Source organism: Rhinatrema bivittatum, chromosome 2 (genome assembly GCF_901001135.1).
Source record: "Rhinatrema bivittatum chromosome 2, aRhiBiv1.1, whole genome shotgun sequence".
Taxonomy (NCBI): Eukaryota; Metazoa; Chordata; class Amphibia; order Gymnophiona; family Rhinatrematidae; genus Rhinatrema; species Rhinatrema bivittatum.
The window spans coordinates 819,513,364-819,537,000 of record NC_042616.1 but is presented as its reverse complement, the minus strand read 5'-3'; the positions used below and the strand labels follow the sequence as shown (position 1 = coordinate 819,537,000).

The window sequence follows — 23,637 nt, the reverse complement described above, 5'->3', positions numbered from 1 at the left end:
CGGTTTTCGGAGGCGGGAGTCTCTCTGCGGACTGTTCCGTCCTTTTTGCCCAAAGTGGTGTCCTCTTTTCACTTGAATCAGTCTGTGGACCTCCCAGGATTTTCGACCATGGATCAGAGGGATAAGGGGTCGAGAGAGTTACGGAAACTCGACGTTCGTCGGACGCTTCTTCGTTATCTGGAGGTTATGAATCCTTTCCGGGTGTCCGACCACCTGTTTGTTCTCTGCTCTGGGGCTCGCAGGGGGTCTGCTGCGTCGCGGGCCACAATTGCGCGTTGGCTCAAGGAGGCGATTGGTTCGGCGTATCTCCTGCAGGGCAAGTTGGCGCCTCAAGGGCTTCGAGCTCACTCGACGCGGGCGCAAGCCACGTCTTGGGCGGAGGTCTCTCAGGTGTCCACGCAGGAGATCTGTAGGGCAGCGACCTGGAAGTCGTTGCATACTTTTACCAGGCATTATAGACTGGATGTGCAGGCAGCTGAGTCGCGGGGGTTTGGAGCGAGTGTTCTCCGAGCGGGACTCTCTGCTTCCCACCCTTGAGTTTTGGCTCTGGTACATCCCAGGTGTCTGGACTGATCCGGGTACGTACAGGGAAATGAAAATTAGTTCTTACCTGATAATTTTCGTTCCTGTACTACCACGGATCAGTCCAGGCTCCCACCAGTCTGTGTTTTTTGTTGCTGATGAGTAGAGGGAGAGTCCGTTCGGTTGACTTAAGTCTTCTTTAGCTCCATTGGAGATTTTTTGACACTGTTTTTTGCCACTGTTTGCATTTCGGACCAGGCCGTTGTGTTTTCTTACTGGTCCTGATGTTTTCGATTCCAGCCAGGGGTGCTGTTTGAATCGGCTTCCGTTATGTTTTTCATAGTTAGTTAGTCGGACATTTTTTGTCTTGCTTTGACATTACGCAAGACTGAGGGGCTGTGGGTGGCCCCTTACTATATGTAGGGAGCCCGTCAAGTTTTGCTCTGTCTCCATCTACTGGTGCGGAGTCACAACCCAGGTGTCTGGACTGATCCGTGGTACTACAGGAACGAAAATTATCAGGTAAGAACTAATTTTCATTTGCTTACTGTAAACTGTGTTTTCCGTGGATAGGGTGAATTAGCCATGCTAACCCGCCTGCCTCCCCTGACAGTCTCCTAAATGTGCAACCGCAAGCTTGGATATCAGACTGAGGCAGGCTGGGAGCCACATGGTGATATACAGAGGCAGGCACATAGAGCAGAGCTTTGAGGAGCTCCGCCACCTGGAGTACCGGAGGACGTTCCCCAGATATCATGTCTAAGTCATGTTGATCCACTTGTACCCTGGTATAACAGTGTCCCATTGGTTATCCTTCCATCACATCTGTGAGATGCCAGTTATATTTACCTCTTCATTCAGTGCCATACATTCTGACTCTCCCATCTTACTACTTAGACTTCTGGAATTAGCTTGCAGACAATTCAAAGTGTGTTGGTTTTTGTTTTTTTTTTAAATATGCAGCTTCCCTAACAGCTGAAATTTGGACTCTCTCACTCTGTCTCCTCAGGTTGATGCTTCAGCAGTGGGGAGTTTCCTGGAGGTTGCTGGTTCTCGGCTCAGACAAATCTGGTTGACCTACAACAGTCGTATGAATTCCATCCTCAACTTGATATCGGTGAGTCTCTGTTAGCAGGAAGAGGGGAGGGAGAGGAACGTTTAGGTTTGGCTTCTTGCAGAGGCTTTGTTTGTTCTGGGAAAGGTAGGATTCTAGTAGGTACACATTGGCTTGCAAAAGTATTCGACCCCCTAAAAAAGTCGTCATATGTGTGTGCATTACAAATGACAATTACATAGATTGTTCCAGACAGTATGTTTATTGCATGCAAACCACTATGTCCTTAAAGCAAATTTTCAAAGTCACAATTCACTGTTTCTCTGCATTTTTGTAAGATAAAATAAAAACCTGAAACATGCTGCTTGCATAAGTATTCAGCCCCTTCAGGCTAGCACTTGGTGTGACCACCTTTTGCTGCAATAACAGCTTTAAGTCCCTTGGGGTAAGTTTCTACCAGCTTGGGACACTGTCTGGGAGTGATTTCTGTCCATTCTTCCTGGCAGATTTGCTCCAGGCTGTTCAGGTTGGTTTGGATGACGCTTCTGGACTGCAATTTTCAAACAGTGCCACAGATTCCCGATTGGAATGAGATCTGGACTCTGACTTGGCCGTTGCAGAACATTCACCTTTCTGTTCAGCCACTCCTGTGCTGCTTTGTCCTTGTGCTTGGGATCATTGTCCTGCTGAAAGGTGAACTTCCCCCATAGTTTAGTTTTTTAGCAGACTAAAGCAGGTTCTCTTGCAATATCTCCCTTTCCCTGTACGTTCCTGGATCAGTCCAGACACCTGGATTTATTCATCCGTGCCAGCAGGTGGAGACAGAGAAAGTAAAACTGACACTGCTTTATATACACTGGTGCCACCTGCAGTTCCTCAGTATTTCTCTGTCTCCAGCAGTGCAGGACTGATGCATAAACCTGCAGTTTGTTCCAGGATTTTTTGGTCTTGTGTTTGATTTTTGCTCTGAGCCTTCCTCCCAGGGGTCGGGGTTTCTCGTGAGGGACCCTACCCTGTTTGGTCGAGGCGGACGGGCTGGGGGTCAGTGACCCTTTTGTACGCCCGCTCCACAGGTAACAGTGAGGTGCACATCTGGTGGTCCAGATCCCTCCCTTCCACGTGTTGGCTCCTTATTTTTTCCTCACTTTCCTCTCCTATTTTAGTTAACTTGCTGAATTCAGCTGGGCAGCTCTTTTCAGTGTTAGGAGCAGTGAGGCTGCTTTAGAGCAGTAAAGCTTTATAAAAAAACAAACCCGGAAGCGTAGGAGCAGTGGTGTCTGCTCTCCTCCCCCCACCCCCGCTCACGGTTTCGGGGTTCCTTTTCTTCGTTTTTTTAAAAAATCTTTTACTCTTGTGATGGTGAGGGGGGTGGCCTGCCGTGCGTGTGAAGCGACTCCCGCGCGGCAGAATCGCCGCAGTCTGTGCTCAGCCTGCATTTCGGGGTGGGGGGGGGAGGGACCCTCGGAGCTCCCAGCACCTGCCAAACAGAGGAAGGTTGCGTCCTTTCCTCCCCTTGCAGCTCTGAGTGGTTCGGTCCGCGAGGAGGTGTCCTGTGCGGTAACCGCGGGACTGGTGGCCAATTTGGATCCCCCGGCAGTTGAGCCCACGCTTTTGGGGTCTGAGGCGGATTTTGCTCCCTTCCTGCTGATATGGACAGCGGTGTCCTCGCCGGAATTTGTGCTGTTTATGCACAAAGATTTTTTGGCGCAACAAGAGGGCTTTGTTTGCCCGCTTTCTTTGCTCCCGGAGGCCGGTTCATCTGCGTGCAGGTCGCTGCCAGCGTCCGGCTCAGGTCCGGCTCAGGTCAAGGCAGGTTGCAAGAAGGCACAGCGACCGCCAGAGTACTGCGCTTTCCTTCTGCGACGCCACAGGGAAATGCCTCTGGCCTAGGGGCAACTCTTTCCGGCAATCAGGCAGCGGGACCCGGTCGCGGCGGACACAGGACAAGGCGAGGGTCTGCGGCAGAGGGGGATGACCCCAAGATCCTACGGTGGTTCCCAGGGAGGAATCGGCGCCTCTCATTCCCCAGGTTCTGGAGGAACTGGGACTACAGCCTCCGCCTGACGACCCTCGCAGGGAGGGCACCCGGCGCTCCCCTCCCGGGTTCCCGTATCGTGAGTCCGTTAAAAAGTCGGAGGATCAGGAGTGGGATAACCCGGCCGCGGGTTTGAAAGTCCGGTAGGGCCACGGCCAAGCTTTATACCTTGCCGGAGCAGGCCCTGGAGTTTGCGCTCCCTCGGGTGGATGCTGCGGTTTCTGCCGTCACAAAGAAGGATGGTCGCCTCGTGCAGCGGGCGTGCTTACGCTGGGTGTACAGCGTTCCCAGGAGGATGCGACGTCAGGGGGGGTTCGCAAGGTGCTCAGGCAGACTGTGTCGTCCCCCGTGTCCCCCCCCCGCCCCCCGGCACGATCTGTCCTACCTGCTCCTGCTCCTTAACTTTATTATTTCTTTTTTTTTTTTTTAAACTTTACTGCACTAAAAGCAGCCTCACTGAAGGATTCCCCTCCTAGCACTGAAGAGAGCTGACCAGCTCAGTTCAGCAAAGTAATTAAAAAGGAGAGGAAAGTGAGGAAAAAAATCAATTTGGGAGCCAACTCGTGACAGGGAGGGATCCGGACCACCGGATGTGCGCCTCACGGTTACCTTGGAGCGCAGGCCTACAAAAGGGTCACCGACCCCCCCCCAGCCCCTCCTCAACCAAACCGGGTAAGGGCTACACCGGAGCGACCCCGTTCCCCCCCCCCCCCCCCCCCCGAGAGGCAGGTGAACCAAAGCTCCTAAAGTTACCAATTTCCCGATGGAAACCCTGCGCTCATTACTGTAGCTTTCTCACTCTGCTCGCTGGCTCATCTCACCCTGAGCTTCTCTGTCTCCGCAGAGTGGATGCTGCTCTGTGCTGCAGCTCCTAGAAGTGACCACGGACATGAGCCAGGACGCACGCTCTGTCCAACTGCCCATTGAAGCTCTCCAGGCCGGCTGCCCCCAATTACAGGTATCGCATTAAAACCTCCTACAGGGTTAATATCAGAGCAGCAAAGCCCTATCTCCCCCCCCAGCCAGAGGTACCCGCGCAGCCCCCCTCCACTTCCTAGGAACCCTCCCAGATAAACAGTCCTCATAGGCCCCCCATAGACTCCCCCCACCCCCCCGAGCTGGCAGATAACCACAGCCTCAGCTATCAGAGCAAAGCCCTATCCCCAGCCAGAGGTACCGCAGACCCCTCCACTCCTAGCTCCTCCAAAGACAACAAGGTCGCATAGCCCCTCCCCCATATACGTTACTCCCCCCCCCCGAGCTGCAGATAACCATACAGCCTCAGCTATCAGAGCAATGCCCTATCATCCCAGCCCATAGGTACCCGGCAAGCCCCTCCACTCCTAGGTCTCCTCCTCCCAGATACAGGTCTCTAGCCCCCCCCAATTATAAAAAACTACCCCCCCCCCCGAGCTGCGATTACCACAGCCTCAGCTATCAGAGCAATGCCCTACCCCAGCCAGAGGTACCAGCAGCCCGCTCCACTCCTAGCTCCCTCCCAAATACAGGTCTCATAGCGCCCCCATATACTCCCCCCCCCCCCCCCCCGAGCTGCAGATATCACAGTACCCTCCCACCCACACACATTAATGACCCCAGCTACAGCAGCACAGCACCCTCTCACACACACACATTATAATCCCCTCCCTCTCCCCTCCATTACCTCTCTCACACACATTATAATCCCCTCCCTCTCCCCTCCATTACCTCACACACATTATAATCCCCTCCATTACCTCTCACACACACACACACACACACATTATAATCCCCTCCATTACCTCTCACACACACACACACACCACACACACACACACACACACACACACACACACACACACATTATAATCCCCTCCATTACCTCTCTCACACACACACACTATAATCCCCTCCATTACCTCTCACACACACACACACATTATAATCCCCTCCCTCTCCCCTCCATTACCCTCACACACACACATTATAATCCCCTCCCTCTCCCCTCCATTACCTCACACACACATTATAATCCCCTCCCTCTCCCCTCCATTACCTCACACACTCACACCCACATTATAATCCCCTCCCTCTCCCCTCCATTACATCACACACTCACACCCACATTATAATCCCCTCCCTCTCCCCTCCATTACCTCACACACACATTATAAACCCCCTCCCCAGCTACAGGTATCACACCCCATTCCTACAGCCTCGAGTATGAGGAACTCCTCCCTCCCCTCCCCCCCACATACACACCCACCTCCCACCACATGAATCCGAGCACCCTGTCCCTGCAGCCTCAAGCATGAGTAACACACAACCCCCCCCCTCCCCCCAGCCGCAGGCACTGTAGCACCCAGCTCTCTCTCCCATACCTCCAGCCTTCAGCCTCGCGCTGCACTTGCCTCACTGCCCCCTCCCCTTCCCCTACCTCTGGACAGGGGGGAGCACATTTGGGTGTTCTCAGTGTGTTGCTGTATTTCAGGTGCTTCGGCTGCTGAACCTGATTTGGTCCCCGAAGGGCAGTGCAAGGGCCGTGCAGGAGTCCCTCGGCTTTCCGGAACTCGTAGAGCTGTGCCTGGCTACCTCTTCCTTCTCGGTGGTTGATGATGAGCTGTGTTTTCGAATCCTGCGCACTTCCTGCAAGCTCTGCGTCCTGGACCTGCGGGGCTGTTACCGCGTCACGCCGGCTGGCCTGGTGCAGCTGCCTTGCACTGGTGAGCTGGGCCCCTTGCCCTTTCCTGTGCTGTAAGACGTCTGGTTCCCGTCCATGTCGTCATGTCACCTGAACACACAGAACGGGGGTGTGATGAGAGCTTTGAAACTGTCCTCCAAATCCCAATCCACAGGTCACGAGTGGTTCACATGACTTTAGTGAGAGATTCTAACATCGGTTACAGAAGAAATAAGTCCACAAACAGTCCCATGTTTCACCAGCAGGCCACATCGGGGGGGAAGCCTCAACTCTTAAAATAAACACTACAGTTACGAGGGCTAAAATAAGGGCAAATAAGTGCAGCAGTATTGAAACACATTGTTCATGCCCAATAAAATCAAGTTCTCTGTACGTACCCGGATCAGTCCAGACAGTGGGTTATCTCCCCCTTCCAGCAGAGGGAGTCAGAGCAAAAAGCTGAAAGGACGGCCCCCTATAGGATGGAACGCCCTTCAGTATTTTTCTCTGACTCCAGCAGATGGCAGGGGACACCTACGGCTCCCCAGCGTTTCTTACCACATTTTATTTTTCTTTCCTTTTTGGTATGGATCAACTTTAAAAATATTTCAGTTACAAGTCTAAATTTTTTCACTTCTCCCAATCACTCTGGGCTTGCAGGCAGAACTTGATAGGGACATTTTCTTCTTTCCCTGTCTATTTCCGGGGGGTAAGTGTTATATTTCTGTGATTTTCCTTTTTCAGCACTTTGCAGGGTGAATGTTGGTGGCTCCAACCTCTTCCCCCCCCCCCCCCCCCCCCCCCCCCCCCCCTCAGCAGCCCGCCCTGAGAAGTCGTTTCCTCGGGCCATTCCTCTGTCCAGCTCTGTTAGACTGCTGCTGACAATTTCGGGAGAGCGATTTGTTCGCTCTCCCCTGCCACGCTCGGCGCAATGTACAGCCTGCGGGGAGTCGGGTCGACTCTCCCGCGCCAGCCTTTGCTCGGACTGCCTCCCCGGCGGGGAGGGTTCATCCACATCGGAGGGCCATCTGCTTTCGCGCGCCCTCGAAGAGGCCGGCTCCGTCTCCTTCACAAGAAGGAGTGGTGGCCATCTTGGTTTCGGAGCTGCCTGCTCCGGTGTCTCCCGATTTTTACCAGATGACTCGGGTTCCTCGCCCCCTCCACCGATTCCGACGCCGACGAGTCCTGCTAGTCACAATCCCATGGTGGGACAGCTTAATGGGGTCCCTCCCGCGGCCCCCCTGGGGCCGTTTAGGCACAGTTTATTTTGCTTATGCATAGTGCATATTTGGCAAGCCTCTCACAGGATCCCACAGCTCCTCTTCTCCCAAAAATTCCCAGACTTCAAGGCAGTGGAGATGTCCCAGATTTTTCTCAAGTTCCTGATCCTCTGGTCCCATCAGGAACAGGCTCTGCAGGGGGCTTACAACCTTCAGCTTCTCCGGGCATAGGCACCATAGGGGGCTCCCACCCTCCAGATCTCCCTGGTCCCTCTCGAGTGCGGGGGATCTCCCAGCCGGCTAATCCAGACCCTTTCCTCCCCCAACACCCGGACCCAGACTTGGATGACCCACGAGTTTTCATCCCTTTCAGAGGGATGAACTGGACCCGCTTATTCTGCAGGTTCTTGAAGAGCTAGAGATTGAAGCCCCACAGGAACCTACAGGGCCCAATGGGACTGGGAGGAAGGGAGATCCTCTCTTGGGCCTTCGGCCCCCTGCGAAAACTTTTCCTTTTCATCACAGACTCCTCCAATTGTTGACGAGAGTGGGATGTCCCTGATGGCTCACTCCGGGTCGGCAGGGCAATGGATAAGCTCTACCCACTTCCCGAGGTCTCCTTGGATCTCCTTAAGGTGCCTAGTGTTGATTCTTCTGTGTCCGCGGTCACTAAAAGGACAACTATCCTGGTCACGGGTTGCACCGTGCTAAAAGACACCAAAGACCGCAAGCTGGAGGTGTATTTGAAGAGGATCTTTGAAGTTTCGGCTCTGGGGGTCCGTGCGGCGGTCTGCAGCTCTCTCATGCAACGAGCAGGGCTTCGTTGGATGCAACAATTGCTTGGGGCTCAAGAGCTTCCTCCAGATGAAGCAAAACAAGCGGATCGCCTGGAGGCGGCCATAGCATATGGGGCAGATGCTCTCTATGATCTTCCCCAAGTCCTAGCCAGAACTATGGCCTCTGCCGTCTCTGCTCGTTGCCTGCTCTGGCTCTGCAATTGGGTGGCAGATTCTTCTTCCAAAGCTAGACTGGACTCTTTAACTTTTAAAGGAAAGCTGCATTTTGGAGAAGAGCTAGAACAGCTCACAGTCCCTTGGGGGAGAATAAGGTATATAAATTACCTGCAGATCGACCGCGGGGCTCCAGGACTTTCGGTTCCACACGTTACCGCTTCAGGGGTCAGCGTCGTTTTCGTCAGTCCAGACCAGCTCAGCAGAGAAATGTCTCATCCCGGTCACAGTCCTGGTCTCATTCCTTTCGGGGCCGCAGACAGTCCAGGGACTGCTAAGTCCATGCAATGAAATCTTGCTGACCCATTCCTCCAACCCCAGGATCGGTGGACGGCTGTCCCTTTTCTACGAGGAGTGGGTCAAGATCTCCTCAGACCAATGGGTCCTGGATATTGTAAAACACGGCTACGCGTTAGAATTTGCTCGACATCTCAGAGACCGATTCGTCTTCTCCCCCTGCGGTCCGGTTGAAAAAGCAAGAGATAGTGAGGTGCACGCTGACCTGACTCCTGGACTTGGGGGGGGCCATCATCCCGGTACCCTGGTCGGAACAAGGGTCAGGCCACTATTCCATCTACTTCATGGTTCCCAAGAAGGAAGGAGATTTCCGTCCTATCCTCCACCTTAAAGTGGTCAACAAAGCCCTCAAGATTCCACGCTTCAGGATGGAAACTTTACGCTCTGTGATCGCGGCAGTCCACGAAGGAGAGTTTTTAGCTTATCTACATATTCCGATTCTCCACTCACTTCAGAGTTTCCTTCGCTTCAAGATTCTTGGACAGCATTTCCAATTCCAGGCTCTGCAGTTCGGTCTAGCGACGGCTCCACGGATGTTCAACAAGGTGATGGTAGTGGTAGCAGCGGCTCTCCGAAAGGAAGGGATCCTAGTTCATCCTTACCTGGATGACTGGCTCATCAGGGCAAAGTCCCGGAGCCTGTACCAACAAGCCATACAGCGGGCTCTACAGCTCCTACGCTCCTTGGGTTGGCTCATCAACCTTCCCAAGAGTCACCTCTTTCCTTCACAAACTCTAGATTTACTGGGCGCACACTTCAACACCAGACAGGGGAAGGTCTTCCTCCATCGGGATCGAGCACATTCTCTCCTTTCTCAACTGCAACTCTTCAGGACTCTTTCTCCGCCCACTGCCTGGGACTACCTCCAACTACTGGGCTTCATGGCGGCAACCATAGACTTAGTGCCGTGGGCCTTTGCCCATATGCGTCCGCTGCAGCAGGCATTACTCTCTCGCTGGAAACCAGTGTAGCGGGACTTCCAACCTCTCCCCCTCAACCTGCTGCCTGAGAGGTCATTTCCTCGGGTCAGCTAGAGTTTCAGAGATGCGGCATTCCTCTGACTCTTACAAAAAAAAAAAAGGGTCATTTTGGCTGCAGGGCAAGCGCGGCTTTCTTACCTCCGGCAGTCTCCGGAGGTTTTTGGATTTCAGCTTACCTCCATGTCGCGTCCATTGTGATGCAGCGCCTGTGGTGAGCCCGGGTTGAGGGCTCTCACGTGAAGGCCTGTGTGCCAGGTGCCTCCCCGGCGGGGAGGGCACCTCGAGGCCTCAGGGGCGGTCTGTTTCGCGCACAAATGCGTGCCAGGCTCGGCAGAATTGGGGGTTTTTCCTCTCTGCCCCAAGGTGCAGGGAAGAATCTGCACACTCGCAGGCCTCGGGCTGCCCCGGCCCCGGCCAGCTCGGGAACGGCGGCCATTTTGCCTCCACCATGCTACGATCCAGGGCTGGATGCAGGGAGAGGGGAATTCCCTCCGCTTTCCCCACAGAATCTGAGCCCTGTCAGGCACCGGAACTCAGTGCCCGATACCCCCCTGATTCTGATGCCTCCTGGGGGGGGCCTTAAAGAGACAGCACCCATTTTCTTCTAAATTCGTACTGTTGAATCACAAAGCATTTTTAGAGGCTGAGGCTGAATTAGTCATCTGAGCCTACACCAGCAAAGGTTGCCAGGCTTTCTGAGGGTCGAGATTCCTCCAGGGTGCGGACAGGCCATGCAGTTCGGACGAATCGGGGACTCTGGTTTCCAGTCCGCCGAATCCCCCGGTCGCAGGACCCTCTCATCGCAGATACGGACGGGGATGTTGATGGGTCCACACCAGTGGAAGGAGATGATCCGTGGGTACTCAGATTGTTTAGAAGAGAGGAGCTTGATCTTTTGATCCCTCATGCTCTAACAGAAGTAGGGATTGAGGCTCCGCAGCAGAGTTTGGAACCTTCCACTGTTGACCCCGTTTTCTCGGGGCTTTGGGCCCCTCCTAAGACTTTTCCTTTTCACCCGATACTGCTGCAGCTCGTGACCCGGGAGTGGGAGGCTCCAGAGACCAGTCTTCGAGTGGGTCGAGCTATGGAAAAACTCTACCTGCTGCCGGAGGAGTCTTTGGACATCCTTAAGGTTCCTAAGTGGGATGTGGCCGTTTCAGCCATCACTAAGCGGACAACTATTCTGGTGGCAGGTGCTACTGCTCTTAAGGACCTTCAGGATCGAAAACTTGGTCGTTCTTAAACGGATTTTTGAAGTTTCGGTGCTTTGCATTCGGGCGGCGGTATGCCGTATCCTCATGCAGAGGGCGACCCTTAGATGGGTACAGCAGTTGCTCACTGCGCAGGAACTGCCTCCAGCGGAGGAAGAGCAGGCAGATCGAGTGGAAGCTGCTGTTGCATACACTGCAGATGCCTCTTATGATCTTCGTGCTTCTTCGCGCATGATGGCTTTGGCAGTTTTGGCCAGGAGACTTCTGTGGCTCCGCAACTTGTCCGCTGATGTTTCCTCCAAGTTACAGTTGGGCAATCTTCCCTTTAAAGGGAAATTCTTGTTTGGAGATGATCTGGGAGCTCTTACCAAATACCTAGGAGACAACAAGGTGTACAGGTTACCAGAGGATAAGCCTAGACCCTCCAGGGCTTTCAGTTTGGCTCGCCCTCTATTTCGGGGGCAGCGCCATTTTTGACAGGGCAGAGCCCCTTCCTTTACTCCACGGCCTGCCGTCGGCAAGGTCTCAGGCTTAGGCTTATTTCTTTCGTGGCCGCAGGCCTCCCCGCAGCGGAGGCTCTCAGGAATCTTCCAGAATCCAGTCTTCCCAATGAAGGTGTGCTAACCCACTCCTCAGTTCCACTGATCAATTTTCTCAGTGGAAAAGGGTAAACAGTGGAGTGCCTCAGGGATCTGTACTTGGACCGGTGCTTTTCAGTATATTTATAAATGATCTGGAAGAATACGACGAGTGAGGTTATCAAATTTGCGGACGTTACAAAATTATTCACAGTAGTTAAATCACAAGTGGATTGTGATACATTACAGGAGGACCTTGCAAGACTGGAAAATTGGGCATCCAAATGGCAGATTAAATTTAATGTAGACAAGTGCAAGGTGATGCATATAGGGAAAAATAACCCTTGCTGTAGTTACACAATGTTAGGATCCATATTAGGAGCTACCACCCAGGAAAAAGATCTAGGCCTCATAGTGGATAACACATTGACATCGTCGGCTCAGTGTGCTGCGGCAGTCAAAAAAGCAAACAAAATGTTAGGAATTATTAGAAAGGGAATGGTGAATAAAACGGAAAATGTCATAATGCCTCTATCACTCCATGGTGAGACCGCACCTTGAATACTGTGTACAATTCTGGTCGCCGCATCTCAAAAAAGATATAATTGCGATGGAGAAGGTACAGAGAAGGGCTACCAAAATAAGGGGAATGGAACAGCTCCCCTATGAGGAAAGACTAAAGAGTTTAGGACTTTTCAGCTTGGAGAAGAGACGGCTGAGGGGGGGATACGATAGAGGTGTTTAAAATCATGAGAGGTCTAGAACGGGTAAATGTGACTCGGTTATTTACACTTTCGAATAATAGAAGGACTAGGGGGCACTCCATGAAGTTAACAAGTAGCACATTTCCTAGCATGTAGCAGATGGACTCAGGACCAATGGTTATAGTGTACTTCTGATAGCAGATGGGAGGCAGTCCTCCAAGAAGCCAAATTTAGATCCAGCTGATCTCCGCAGGTGTCCCTCCGGCCTCAGCTTCCCCGAGGACAGCCCCAGCAGGCGCCCACCAGGAAGGCAGGAGCCAGGAGAAGGGCAGAAAAGCGCCCCAACAAACACCGGAGAGTGGCTTCTATTTGAATTGATAACTTTGTCTCGTGGATGGTTTCTGGGATGCCAATATTACATCTTGTACCGTGATGGAAAACCCTTGTTCTGAGAAAAGGATCCGTTCAACCTCCAAGCTATTAGATGTAGGGAGGAATGTAGTGCGTGAAGGAGGGTTCCCTCCTCCTGTGACAGAAGATCTTCTCGATTTGGTAATCGAAACTGTGTTTCTGTGGACAGCTGAAGGAGTGTGTACGATGGTTTTGTGGGCGGTAAAGGAGTTTACGTCAACGGTCTTGACGAGTCTGTGCTAGGCGTCTGCAATTGTGTAGTCTGCGTCGTGGTGTTCTGCGATGGAGATACAGTATACGTCGCTGTGCTTCGCTGCATCGGCACCAGGGTTTGGAGCCCCGATGGCATCTGTCTGCGCCGTTGGAGCGTGCATTGGATGGTGTGTTGGCGCCACGGTCAACGCACGGAGTTTTTGCTTTGGCTCAGACAGCTTCGGCCTGTGTTTCGGGTGCAAAGGCTCCGTGGTCGGCGCCAATCTGTGGATGGATTGTTGCGTCGTGCGTTGGGAACTTTGGCGCATGGGATTTTCCATGTGCATGCGCCCCCGCCTTTGGCCATCGTTCCGACGCATCCAACACCACCTGGCTACGGTGCTTGATGCGGGTGGGGTTTTTCAGCCGGCGCTAACCTCCAGGGGGTAGAGGGTTCCACTGAGGATGCTCGATGCGGCAGCATTAGTGCAGTAGGCCTTGGGGAAGAGCGGGTTTCGGATGGCGGGGCATACAATCCTCCTCGCGCCACTTTTAGAGCAAGAATCTTGTTCGCACATTGCCTGCGAGCCCTGGGGGAGATCAGTCCGCACTGCGGTCAGGTTTCTATTGGGTGGTCTTGGCCCAGTCACCGATAACAGCGGTTGTGTCCATCTGTAATGGACATGACCTTTCCGCAGAGGCAGGGTTTGAACCCTGAAGGCCGGGGGACCTCTTTCCTATCATGTTCTTTCATGTTTTTCTATTTTTGAAACCTTTTCTCTTCAGACAGAAGGTAATGCTAAAGAGGTCTGAAGCTTCGTGTGCGGAAAAACAGACTGAGGAGACTCTATTCCAGCACGGGAACCCACGCACAGCCTCAGAGTAAAGCTCTGACATCACTTTGAAGCTCCCCCGGGCCCTGATGGACAGTTCCCATGACAGCATGGCTAATTCAGCCCTGCTATCAATGGGAAACCAATGTTATTACTGGCATCAGTAGCTTGGGATCTTCTTAGTGTTTGGGTACTTGCCAGGTTCTTATGGCCAGGATTGGCCACTGTTGGAAACAGGATGCTGGGCTTGATAGACCCTTGGTCTGACCCAGTATGGCATGTTCTTATAAGATGGTTTTGCATTTTTTCTTAAGCAGATGGTATGTCTCCCTTCATTTCAAAGGGACTTCTGTGGTGAAGTCTACTCCAATTTCATCATGCAAATGCTATTTTTGCTGTAATTAAAGGTCACTAATAGTTTCATAATGTCGGAGAATTATTTCTTCGGTTTAGTGGTTGTAAAAGGGTCGGAACAGCTTCGGAGGTGTCAGTGGTTCACTGGAGTAAGGAAGTGATAGGGAGGATTTCATGTCCAAGTGATTGCTCTTCCCAGGAAATTGAGCGCATCCGCTACTAGGGCACTGGTGGCTTCGCGGGTAGAACTTCATCTGTGTTGCCATTGGAGATTTGCAGCTTAGTCAAAGCACTGTCATCGCGACCTTCGAGCCAGAGACGTTGGTTCAGAAGTCTTAAGAGTGGGCATGGCAGTGACCCTCCCAGTAGAGGAATAGCTTGGGTACATCTCGTGCGTCTGGCTAGATGAAGAGAGAGGAGAAATTTAGTTCTTACCTGATAATTTCCTTTCCTTTCTTGAGTCCAACCAGATCAGTCCAGGAACTGCCCTGATCTACCAAGTGTATGATTCATTTTCAGAATGCCTGCTTGTGTGTGTTAAGGTAATAAATCTTATCAAGGAATGCAGTTTGTTTTCTTTCTTGGAAGCCCTCTGGTTTTTGTTTGAGGGTAAGGGCAACTTTATAGTATTAACAATGTTTATCTTAGCTTGCTGGTAGGCCGAGGTCCGCATGGGAGCCTATAAGGGGGTAATGTCAGCAAACCTGCTAGTCTGACTCCATCTGCTGGTTGGAAGACATAATCCGTGCATCTGTACTGGTCTGGTTGGACTCACGGAAAGAACTAATTTCTCCATATCTAATAGGCAGTCATGCTCGAGTTGCCAGCTGGGATATAACCTTGGCAGCATGGACATAAATAACTGAGCAGACTGGATGGATCAGTTGGTGGTTTTCTGCTTTCGTCTACTATGTTACGATGAGAAGGTGGTGGATAGCTGGGATAGTGGAGCATGCTTGGAATAGTTACAGAGGAAGAGAAGCGGGCATGGAAACTGATTGGCTCATTTACCTGTGGAGGAAGTCAGAAAGCTGCCTTGTAAAGAGCAGTGCTGTGGCCACATCGGGCTCACGGGTTTCTTTGCATGGACAGCAGACTGCCCCCGGTTAGGGAGAAGGCGTGATCTCCTGCAGGCAGTCATGCGTTTGAGGCTGGGAGATACTCTTAGCTAAATCAGTGTAGGTTAGAGCATCAAGGCAGCTTGACTGGGGTGGACAATCCTTCTCTGCCAACACGTATCTGGTTGCTCTTTGCCTTTTGTAGCTGAGAGAATCCCCCCACTGGAGTGATCGTACCACTGCAGGGGAGGTGATTATTAACCGCATTGTGTGAGAGAGTAGATGGAGGAAACCACTCTGCTTGGTAACCTTTTACCTCTGTCATGTTCTCCCTTTTTTTGGCAGAAGTGCGTCAACTTTACCTGGGTCTTTACTGCACCATTCAGGACCTGACACTGTGCAGAGTGGGAAGTTACCTGCTCACCAGAACGTGGCACCATAGTCTGCGGGAACTGGACCTGACTGGGCAGTGCTATGGTGAAGCCGACCTGGAGGTGGCACTAGCAAACTTAGCCCAAGGCGGGGAGAACGTGCTTCTGTGCTCCCTCAATCTGGCAGGAACCAAAGTCACCTTAAACTCTGTCAGGTAAGTACAGAGAGGGGCAGGGAGCACACCCCAGTCAGCTTTTCAGGATAGCCACAATGAACGTGCCTATGAGAGATGTGCCTATGAGAGATGTGCCTAAATGGAGGCAGGCATATTCATTGTGGAAAACCTGAATGGGTTGAGAGATCTTACAGGTAAAAGGGACTTTCTTGGCCTGACAATTTATTCATATCCTGCCAGTAATGCATAAGTACAAAAAGCTGAAGGCAGGTGCTAGTTTTGGTGGTAATCTGCATGCGATGTAACCATGTACCAGGTACACGGCGCATTACCCACATGGTTGGATGAATCTTGAGACTAATTTTTTCCTCCTTTCCTTCTATCTATACCACGTACCCTTTTCCCAGGCCCATGTGCCTTAGGAATGCTGCTGTTGCATTTCCCTTTCCTCCTTAGTCCATGCTCGTCACCCTTCCTATCAGGAGGGAGGAGTGAGGAAGCCCTGACCGTTTCTCATCCTATCTCTTCCAGAAATCTGATCAGAAACTGCACTGCTCTGACCTACCTCAACCTGACTTCTTGCCGTTATCTTCCCCGGGGGATGAAGAGAGTCTACAGAGGTCAGGAGGATATCCAGCAATGTCTGCAGCTGCTGCTACCTAGTCAGGAGGATTCAACAGAACATCAGGATGGGTCAGAGGGCCGCTCCTGATCCCTGGGATTGGTCAGAGAAATGACAGAAGCTGCTGATGTTCCTTCCGGATCAGAATATGAAGGTATCTAGAGAGGTGAGGACCTCGCCCTTCTGCCCTGCTATGATCATTGACCGCAGTGTCTCCATCCTGACCCACTTCAGATCCACCACTGGGTGAAAAGACCGTCCTTGGGAACCACAAAATAAACTGAGTAACATCCTGTTCCTTCTTCATCCTTTGGCACTGGAATCATTGTTTTCAATGCGAGCAGTCATTGGAGTGTGGACTGCAGGACTGCATTTTCTTTTTTTTGGCAGAGTGACAGAGAAACCATAAAAGCGTCTGAAACTGAATGCACCATTGCCAATGTCTAACACCCACTGATTGGATGTAATCTGCGTGCACCTCTGAAAGAACTGAGGACAAAGACTGCACCAGAGATATTCCCAAATCCTCATTGTGAGGCTCTAGAGGCCCTGGCACTGAGGCGCCATCTTTTCCCGGCTTCTTTGACTGAAAAATCTGATACTGGATAAAAGAGCAAAGTCTCTTTCCCTGCCTAGGGCCTTCTCTTGGTTGAAACTTTCCGGAGTTTCAAATACTGAGCCCTAGAGAAAAGAAGCTGTGAAGATGCCCTTCAATCTTCAAATGTCCCCAAGCCTTTCCAGCCATCTTCAACGACCCTTCTAAGGTAGCTTTGTCAAATTGTACTTCGAAATGGCATCAGCCGACCAGTTGCACAACCAAGAAAGGAGGAGTACCATTACGGAGGCCACTCGTCAAGCCGTGGTGTGCGACAAATCATAGCTCGCGTCCACTAGGGTCAAAGGACGGACCATCGTCCCCCCCAACTGCTCTTATACATTCTGTGACAAAAGCAAACCTGAACGTGCCACAGTACGACAGCCAATCAAGATCTGAAGATTCATGACCATAGCTTTAAAGGTCTACTTCAGTACTGCTTCTACTTTCCTATCCTGGGAATCCTTGAGGGCAGTGCCTCCTCCCACTGGAATAGTGCTCTTTTTAGACTCTGAACCCACCAGCACGTCCACTCTTGGGGAAATAAATCGGCTCGTTCGCCTGCAGATTCAGAGGATGCATGCCCGCTAAAAATCTGCCTCCTTTGAAATTCACCTTAGGGGAACTCTAGTTCAAATCAGTCAACTCATGCAGGGGGAACATCGAGACGCCTTCTGCAGACGTGACATTTTATAGAGTCCCCTTTAGGAGCCTTCGGGGTGTCTGTCGTCACCGCTGCCTCCTGCTGCAACCTCTGGGCAATCAAGGCAGGGACCTAGTCTCTGTGAAACATCCTCAACATAGACCTGTGTGCTGCTCCTTCCCTCTTCCACCTCCACCTGTGGGAAAGGACTTGAACTCATCCAGGGAGTCCTCGGACACTCTGGGATCTTCCACTCCTCCTTCTGACTCCGTCACCCGTACCCTGCTGTTTACCCTGGGATGCTGGGGAATCTGGGAGAATCCAAGTGGGGGCATCAGGGGGGCTGGCAGTCCCACCCTAGGGGTCAGTTCTGTGGGGTCTGGAGGATCATCAGCTTCCCTATTCTGTCCTCCCCTTTCTAAAGAAGCTTCCAATGGCTCCCCTTCTCCACGGGACAGGGCTGCCCATGGGAGTCCCCCACCCCTGCTGGCGCAAAAGAGGCAGGCACACTAAAGCAGATGTCCCCGAATGGCTGCTCTCCATGGGGAGGGAGAAGAGGAGAAGTGGTTCTCTCTCTCTCTAAAGTGCCTAGGGCAGATGGGTGTAAGAGGTTGATTGCTGCCTTACCCTCCTGGAAGTGATCACAGGTCTCCTCAGAGGGCTTGGGCTCCCCTGCTGCTGGGTTTAGCTTGGCTGAGGGGAGGAAGTGTCACCTCAGGAGCCACCCAAGCCTTAGCTAATCGTGAGCAGTATGCATGCACACTCTCTGCTGGAGGTGGACGATCCTGGCTGCATGTATAACCCATTCGTATGGACTGATCTGAGTAGAGGAAGAGATGACATTTCAACCAGCAGCACTTTGAGACTGAATATACCCAGATCAGTCCAAGCCAAGGGGTTTTATGCCTCCCTCCCAGCAGGTGGAGTCAGAGAACAAAACTTTGAGGCTCTGCTACATAACCGAGCTCGCCGCCTGCACTCCCTCAGTATATCTCTGACTCCAGCAGATGGCAGAGGTGCAAACCTGCAGTCCCTCAGTATTTCTCTGACTCCAGCAGAGGTGCAGACCTGCAGTCTGATCAGAAGTTTAGATTGAGAGAGAGAATTGGTTCTAAGAAGTAGTCGAAGGCTCCTTGGTGGAGCAGGGTGACCAGGGAGCTGGAAATGCCTGGCTGGTGTTCGTCTTCGTCCGGCCGGAGGCCCTGATAGCCAGGGGACTGCCTCCCTCCGGGTCTTTGTTGCCTTCTCCTGAGTACCCTGTTGTCTTTGTTTTACTTTAAGAGGCCTTTGCCTTTATTGTCAGGTGGTGAGGGCGCCTGTGGCAGGGGCTGAGGTCGGCACTTCAGGAGGGGAAGGTTGGGGGGGTGGAGGTTTCTTCTTTCTCCCTCGCTCCGGGGGTGGTAAGGGAAGTAGCGGCTGGGCTGACGGGGACCATGGGTGCTCTTTGTTTTGCCCTTGTTCGCCGGTTGGGTTGTTGGGCTGGTGCCACCACACATCTCTTTGAGCGGGAACAACCGCCATGGCGTTGGGGTTTCCCATGTGCCGCTTAAGCCGCTTTTTTGGGACTTGCCAACGCGAGTCATTGCAGCCGCGTGTGTGGCCTGCTGGGCCTGTTTGTGTGTGCTGCATATGTGCACGCAGCGGGGCGGTTACAGCTGCGTGTATGGCCTGCTGGGCCTGTTTGTGTGCGCTGCGTATGTGTGCGCAGTGGGGCGGTTACAGCTGCGTGTATGGCCTGCTGGGCCTGTTTGTGTGCGCTGCGTATGTGTGCGCAGTGGGGCGGTTACAGCTGCGTGTGTGGCCTGCTGGGCCTGTTTGTGTGCGCTGCGTATGTGTGCGCAGTGGGGCGGTTACAGCTGCGTGTGTGGCCTGCTGGGCCTGTTTGTGTGCGCTGCGTATGTGTGCGCAGTGAGGCGGTTACAGCTGCATGTGTGGCCTGCTGGGCCTGTTTGTGTGTGCTGCATATGTGCACGCAGCGGGGCGGTTACAGCTGCGTGTGTGGCCTGCTGGGCCTGTTTGTGTGCGCTGCATATGTGTGCGCAGCGGGGCGGTTACAGCTGCGTGTGTGGCCTGCTGGGCCTGTTTGTGTGTGCTGCATATGTGTGCGCAGCGGGGCGGTTACAGCTGCGTGTGTGGCCTGCTGGGCCTGTTTGTGTGCGCTGCGTATGTGTGCGCAGCGGGGCGGTTACAGCTGCGTGTGTGGCCTGCTGGGCCTGTTTGTGTGCGCTGCGTATGTGTGCGCAGCGGGGCGGTTACAGCTGCGTGTGTGGCCTGCTGGGCCTGTTTGTGTGCGCTGCGTATGTGTGCGCAGCGGGGCGGTTACAGCTGCGTGTGTGGCCTGCTGGGCCTGTTTGTGTGCGCTGCGTATGTGCGCGCAGCGGGGCGGTTACAGCTGCGTGTGTGGCCTGCTGGGCCTGTTTGTGTGCGCTGCATATGTGTGCGCAGCGGGGCGGTTACAGCTGCGTGTGTGGCCTGTGGTGCCAAAACCACGCGTAGTGGCCTGCAGTGTCTGGTCTGCTCAGCTGAGCAGTAAATCCCTGTGTTTCACCTGTAAGGGGGGGGATGAAGGGACCTCGTCAGGGGGGTCCTTGGAGCAGAGGGCTCTTCAGTCATTGGGGACCCCAGCTGTGGCCCCGAGGAGGTCTTGGGGTACAGACACGGGGGGATCGTGGCCAGGCTTCTGCAGTCAATGGAGATGCCCATGATTCCCCCCCACCCCCTGCTGTCACCTGTGGTACAGAAAGATATGGAAGGGGGTGGAGATTCGGAGGGCAACCTTCCTGAACAGGGGGCTGTAAGCTTTGCATGGCTCCTCTGGGGATTGACGGGAGGGGTCATGGGCAGGGAGTGGGAGTTGTTCTGTTAATGAACAGATGTGGATATATAAATAGGGCCTGCATCAATGTTCTGCATGACTTGGCTGATAAATCAAGCCACCCTACAAGGTTTTGGTTAATCTTTCTCTCTCGTCGTGTGGCGTTGCACTGCATTCCGCTCTCCTGCTCCTCTCCACACACAAATAAAAAGGACTCTTAAGTGCCTGACATGAAAATATTACAAAATAATATATCAGAAACAGTAACAATTCCATTGCATATCCTCGCCCGCCTCTCACAGGGGGGGGGGGGTAGGGAAGGATGAAGCCCATTCTCCCGCCCCTCACAGTAAAGTGCAGCACTCCCGTTAGGAGCTTTGCTATGCCCTGCTAGCGGGGGCTTCTCCCCTCCTGTGATACGATGGCAGTGGCCAGACAGGAGCGGGACCTCCGCCAGCAGCAACCTTTTGCTTTCCGTCTCCCTCCCAAATACTGACGGGCGTTGGTGGCAACCCGGTGCCCCGATAAGCTGGGCTCTCTCTGCTCACGGGATTGAGACTTGCAGCCTGGCCTGCTGGGGCTTCTGTTAAAACATTTGTTGGATTTTGGTGCATGACAATTGCACCGAATGGGATGTGGTTTAATTTTACTCGTTGCATTTTAGTTGTGTGGTCTGGATTTATCTGTAAGGGGATCCTCAGGCATGTTTAATTAAGCAGCTGCTCGTTTTAATTGGGGACTGCTTTCTTTTGGACGTTTTGTATGTTCACTACTTTTTCATTAAAGTTTTTAAAATAATTAAAAAAAAAAAAAAAAGTATTCCCAAACGAAGTAGAATTGCCTGACTTCTGAAGTTTTGTTCCTTTCAAAATCGTCGTCCAACGTTTCCTCTTGCAAGGAGCAGCTGCTGTGCCAGTCTCCGGCGAGCATGGTGGGTTTTTCCTGCTGATCGCGCCGGGATGAGGGATGATGTATCTGGGCCTCTGGGCAGGTTTCTGAGGACAGGCTGACGGGATCCCTGCCCTCACGCAACGGAAGCGGGGGGATAGAGTATTGAAAGTCATTGGTGGGTGAGTGCACACGTCCGCCAATCGAAGAAGAGAAAGCAGCTGCTTAATCAGGGGCCTAGAGCGGGCAATCCAAACCAAGTGTCCCATTTGTAGCTTCAGATGGTCAGAAAGAGCCAACGCTTTCTAGAACCTTAGATTCTACTCTTTCTTTTTTTAAAGCGATTTGTATTAAATGTATTTTTATATTACAGCACAGCAAGCTCCTGCTCAGCCGTACCCAGCATAGTTAGCACAATTCCAACACACAGCAATAGCCAGTTTTACATCATATTCATCACCTTTTGTCTTTGTACTAAAACATTAAACATACATTTCATCAACAATAGGAAAAAACCTTTTTACGGAATGTTTTATAAAGTCAATATACCTGCATTACAATTGACCTTTCTTCAAACGATAAATAACCTCTCTCAAACACCAGCAAACATGCACCTCTTATTCTAAAAAACATTGTAAAGACATTGTAAAACATATTCTAGAGGCATTTTAGCACATTAGATGTATCACATCTTTAATGAAGAGAACAAAACATTTGAAAAAAAACACTTTTTTTTTAAGATCCACCCATGTATTAAAGCATCACAGAATACAAGTATCCTAAACATATTCATATAATTTTGATCGGCCCAGTGTACTGCAGCGATCAAAAAAGCAAACAATGTTGGAATTATTATGAAGGGAATGGAAAATAGAACAGAGGGATCTCATAATCCCTCTGTAATGCTGCATGGTGAGACCGCACCTTGAATACTGTGTACAATTCTGATCACCGCATCTCAAAAAAGATATAATTGCGATGGAGAAGGTACAGAGAAGGGCAACCAAAATGATAAGGGGAATGGAACAACTCCCCTATGAGGAAAGACTAAAGAGGTTAGGACTTTTCAGCTTGGAGAAGAGACGACTGAGGGGGGATATGATGGAGGTGTTTAAGATCATGAGAGGTCTAGAACGGGTAGATGTGAATTGGTTATTTACTCTTTCAGATAATAGAAGGACCAGGGTCCAGTCAGTGAAGTTAGCAAGTAGCACATTTAAAACAAATCGAAGAATATTGTTTTTCACTCAGCACATAGTTAAGCTCTGGAATTCATTGCCAGAGGATGTGGTTTCAGCAGTTAGTGTAACAGGGTTTAAAAAAGGTTTGGATAAGTTCCTAGAGGAAAAATCCATAAACTGCTATTATGGTAATTAATTGCATCAGTAGCATGGGATCTTCTTGGTGTTTGGGTAATTGCCAGGTTCTTGTGGCCTGGATTGGCCTCTGTTGGAAACAGGATGCTGGGCTTGATGGACCCTTGGTCTGACCCAGCATGGCAATTTCTTATGTTCTTATGATATATTCATTATATTTCAAAAACCACATCTTCTAATTTTTCTAATAATCCCATACTATTTTTTCTTGTCCATATTTTTGAATCTCTCCTTACATTCTATCAGAATTCTTTAAATCCTCTCTTCCCTGTACGTACCAGGATCAGTCCAGGACACCTGGGTTGTGACTCCGCACCAGTAGATGGAGACAGAGTAAAACTTGTGGGCGGAGCCATATATGCCCCTGTGCCAGTCACAGCCCCTCAGTCTTACTCTGTCTCCAGTAGATGGTGCAGGTCCAGTCACAGCCCTGCCTGACCTGATTCTGGTGGTTAGTCAGGTTTGCCTTTTGGGTTCGTTTTTTCTTAGGCCTAGTTGGTTTTTCTTCCAAATTGGGTTTTGTTTTAATTCTTTAGTCCCAGTTGCCCTGCCTCCCAAGGGGGTTGAGAGGTCCTGAGGGGACTACCCTCCCCGGTTGAGGCCGCTGCTAGGGTCGAGGACCCGGCTGGGCTAGTGGCAGCGTCAGGGGTGACACCGGGGAGCCCGGTTCACTCACCCCTGCAGAAAATAGGGCTTCAGAACCATGGACAGCGTTTGTTTTTGTAAAAAAAAAAAAAAGTGTTTGCAGTTTTATTCTGTCAGCTCTCCGTTGCCTGGCATCGCGCTCCGTTCCGCGCGGTGGGGGGGCGCCGTCGGCAGGGGGGAGGTCGCCGGATTGCGCCCGTGGTAATTATTTTAATTATTTTATTTATTTTGAGTCCCTTCTTGGGGTTTTTTTCGGCGCGTCTTGATTTTCCCGCGGTTGCCGGCATGCCGCGTGGTGTGCAGTGCAGGGCCTGCGGCTCCGCGCGCCTATCCCGGGACGGCCTTTGCTCGGCCTGCGTCCCGGGCGACGAGGGTTCATCGGGGGCGC

General features: G+C 51.9%; 1 protein-coding gene across 1 annotated transcript in view; it reads left to right on the top strand.

Annotated features, from left to right (window-relative positions):
- FBXL6 (F-box and leucine rich repeat protein 6) overlaps positions 1–22,043 on the top strand; it is a 44,268-nt gene extending 22,225 nt beyond the window's left edge. The window contains exons 5-9 of the mRNA XM_029592298.1: positions 1,532–1,639; positions 4,456–4,569; positions 6,082–6,313; positions 15,464–15,704; positions 16,197–22,043. Coding sequence (XP_029448158.1) covers positions 1,532–1,639; positions 4,456–4,569; positions 6,082–6,313; positions 15,464–15,704; positions 16,197–16,377 — 876 coding nt within the window. The 3' untranslated portion in view covers positions 16,378–22,043. The remainder of the gene's footprint in view (positions 1–1,531; positions 1,640–4,455; positions 4,570–6,081; positions 6,314–15,463; positions 15,705–16,196) is intronic.
- The last annotated feature ends 1,594 nt before the right edge of the window (positions 22,044–23,637 follow it).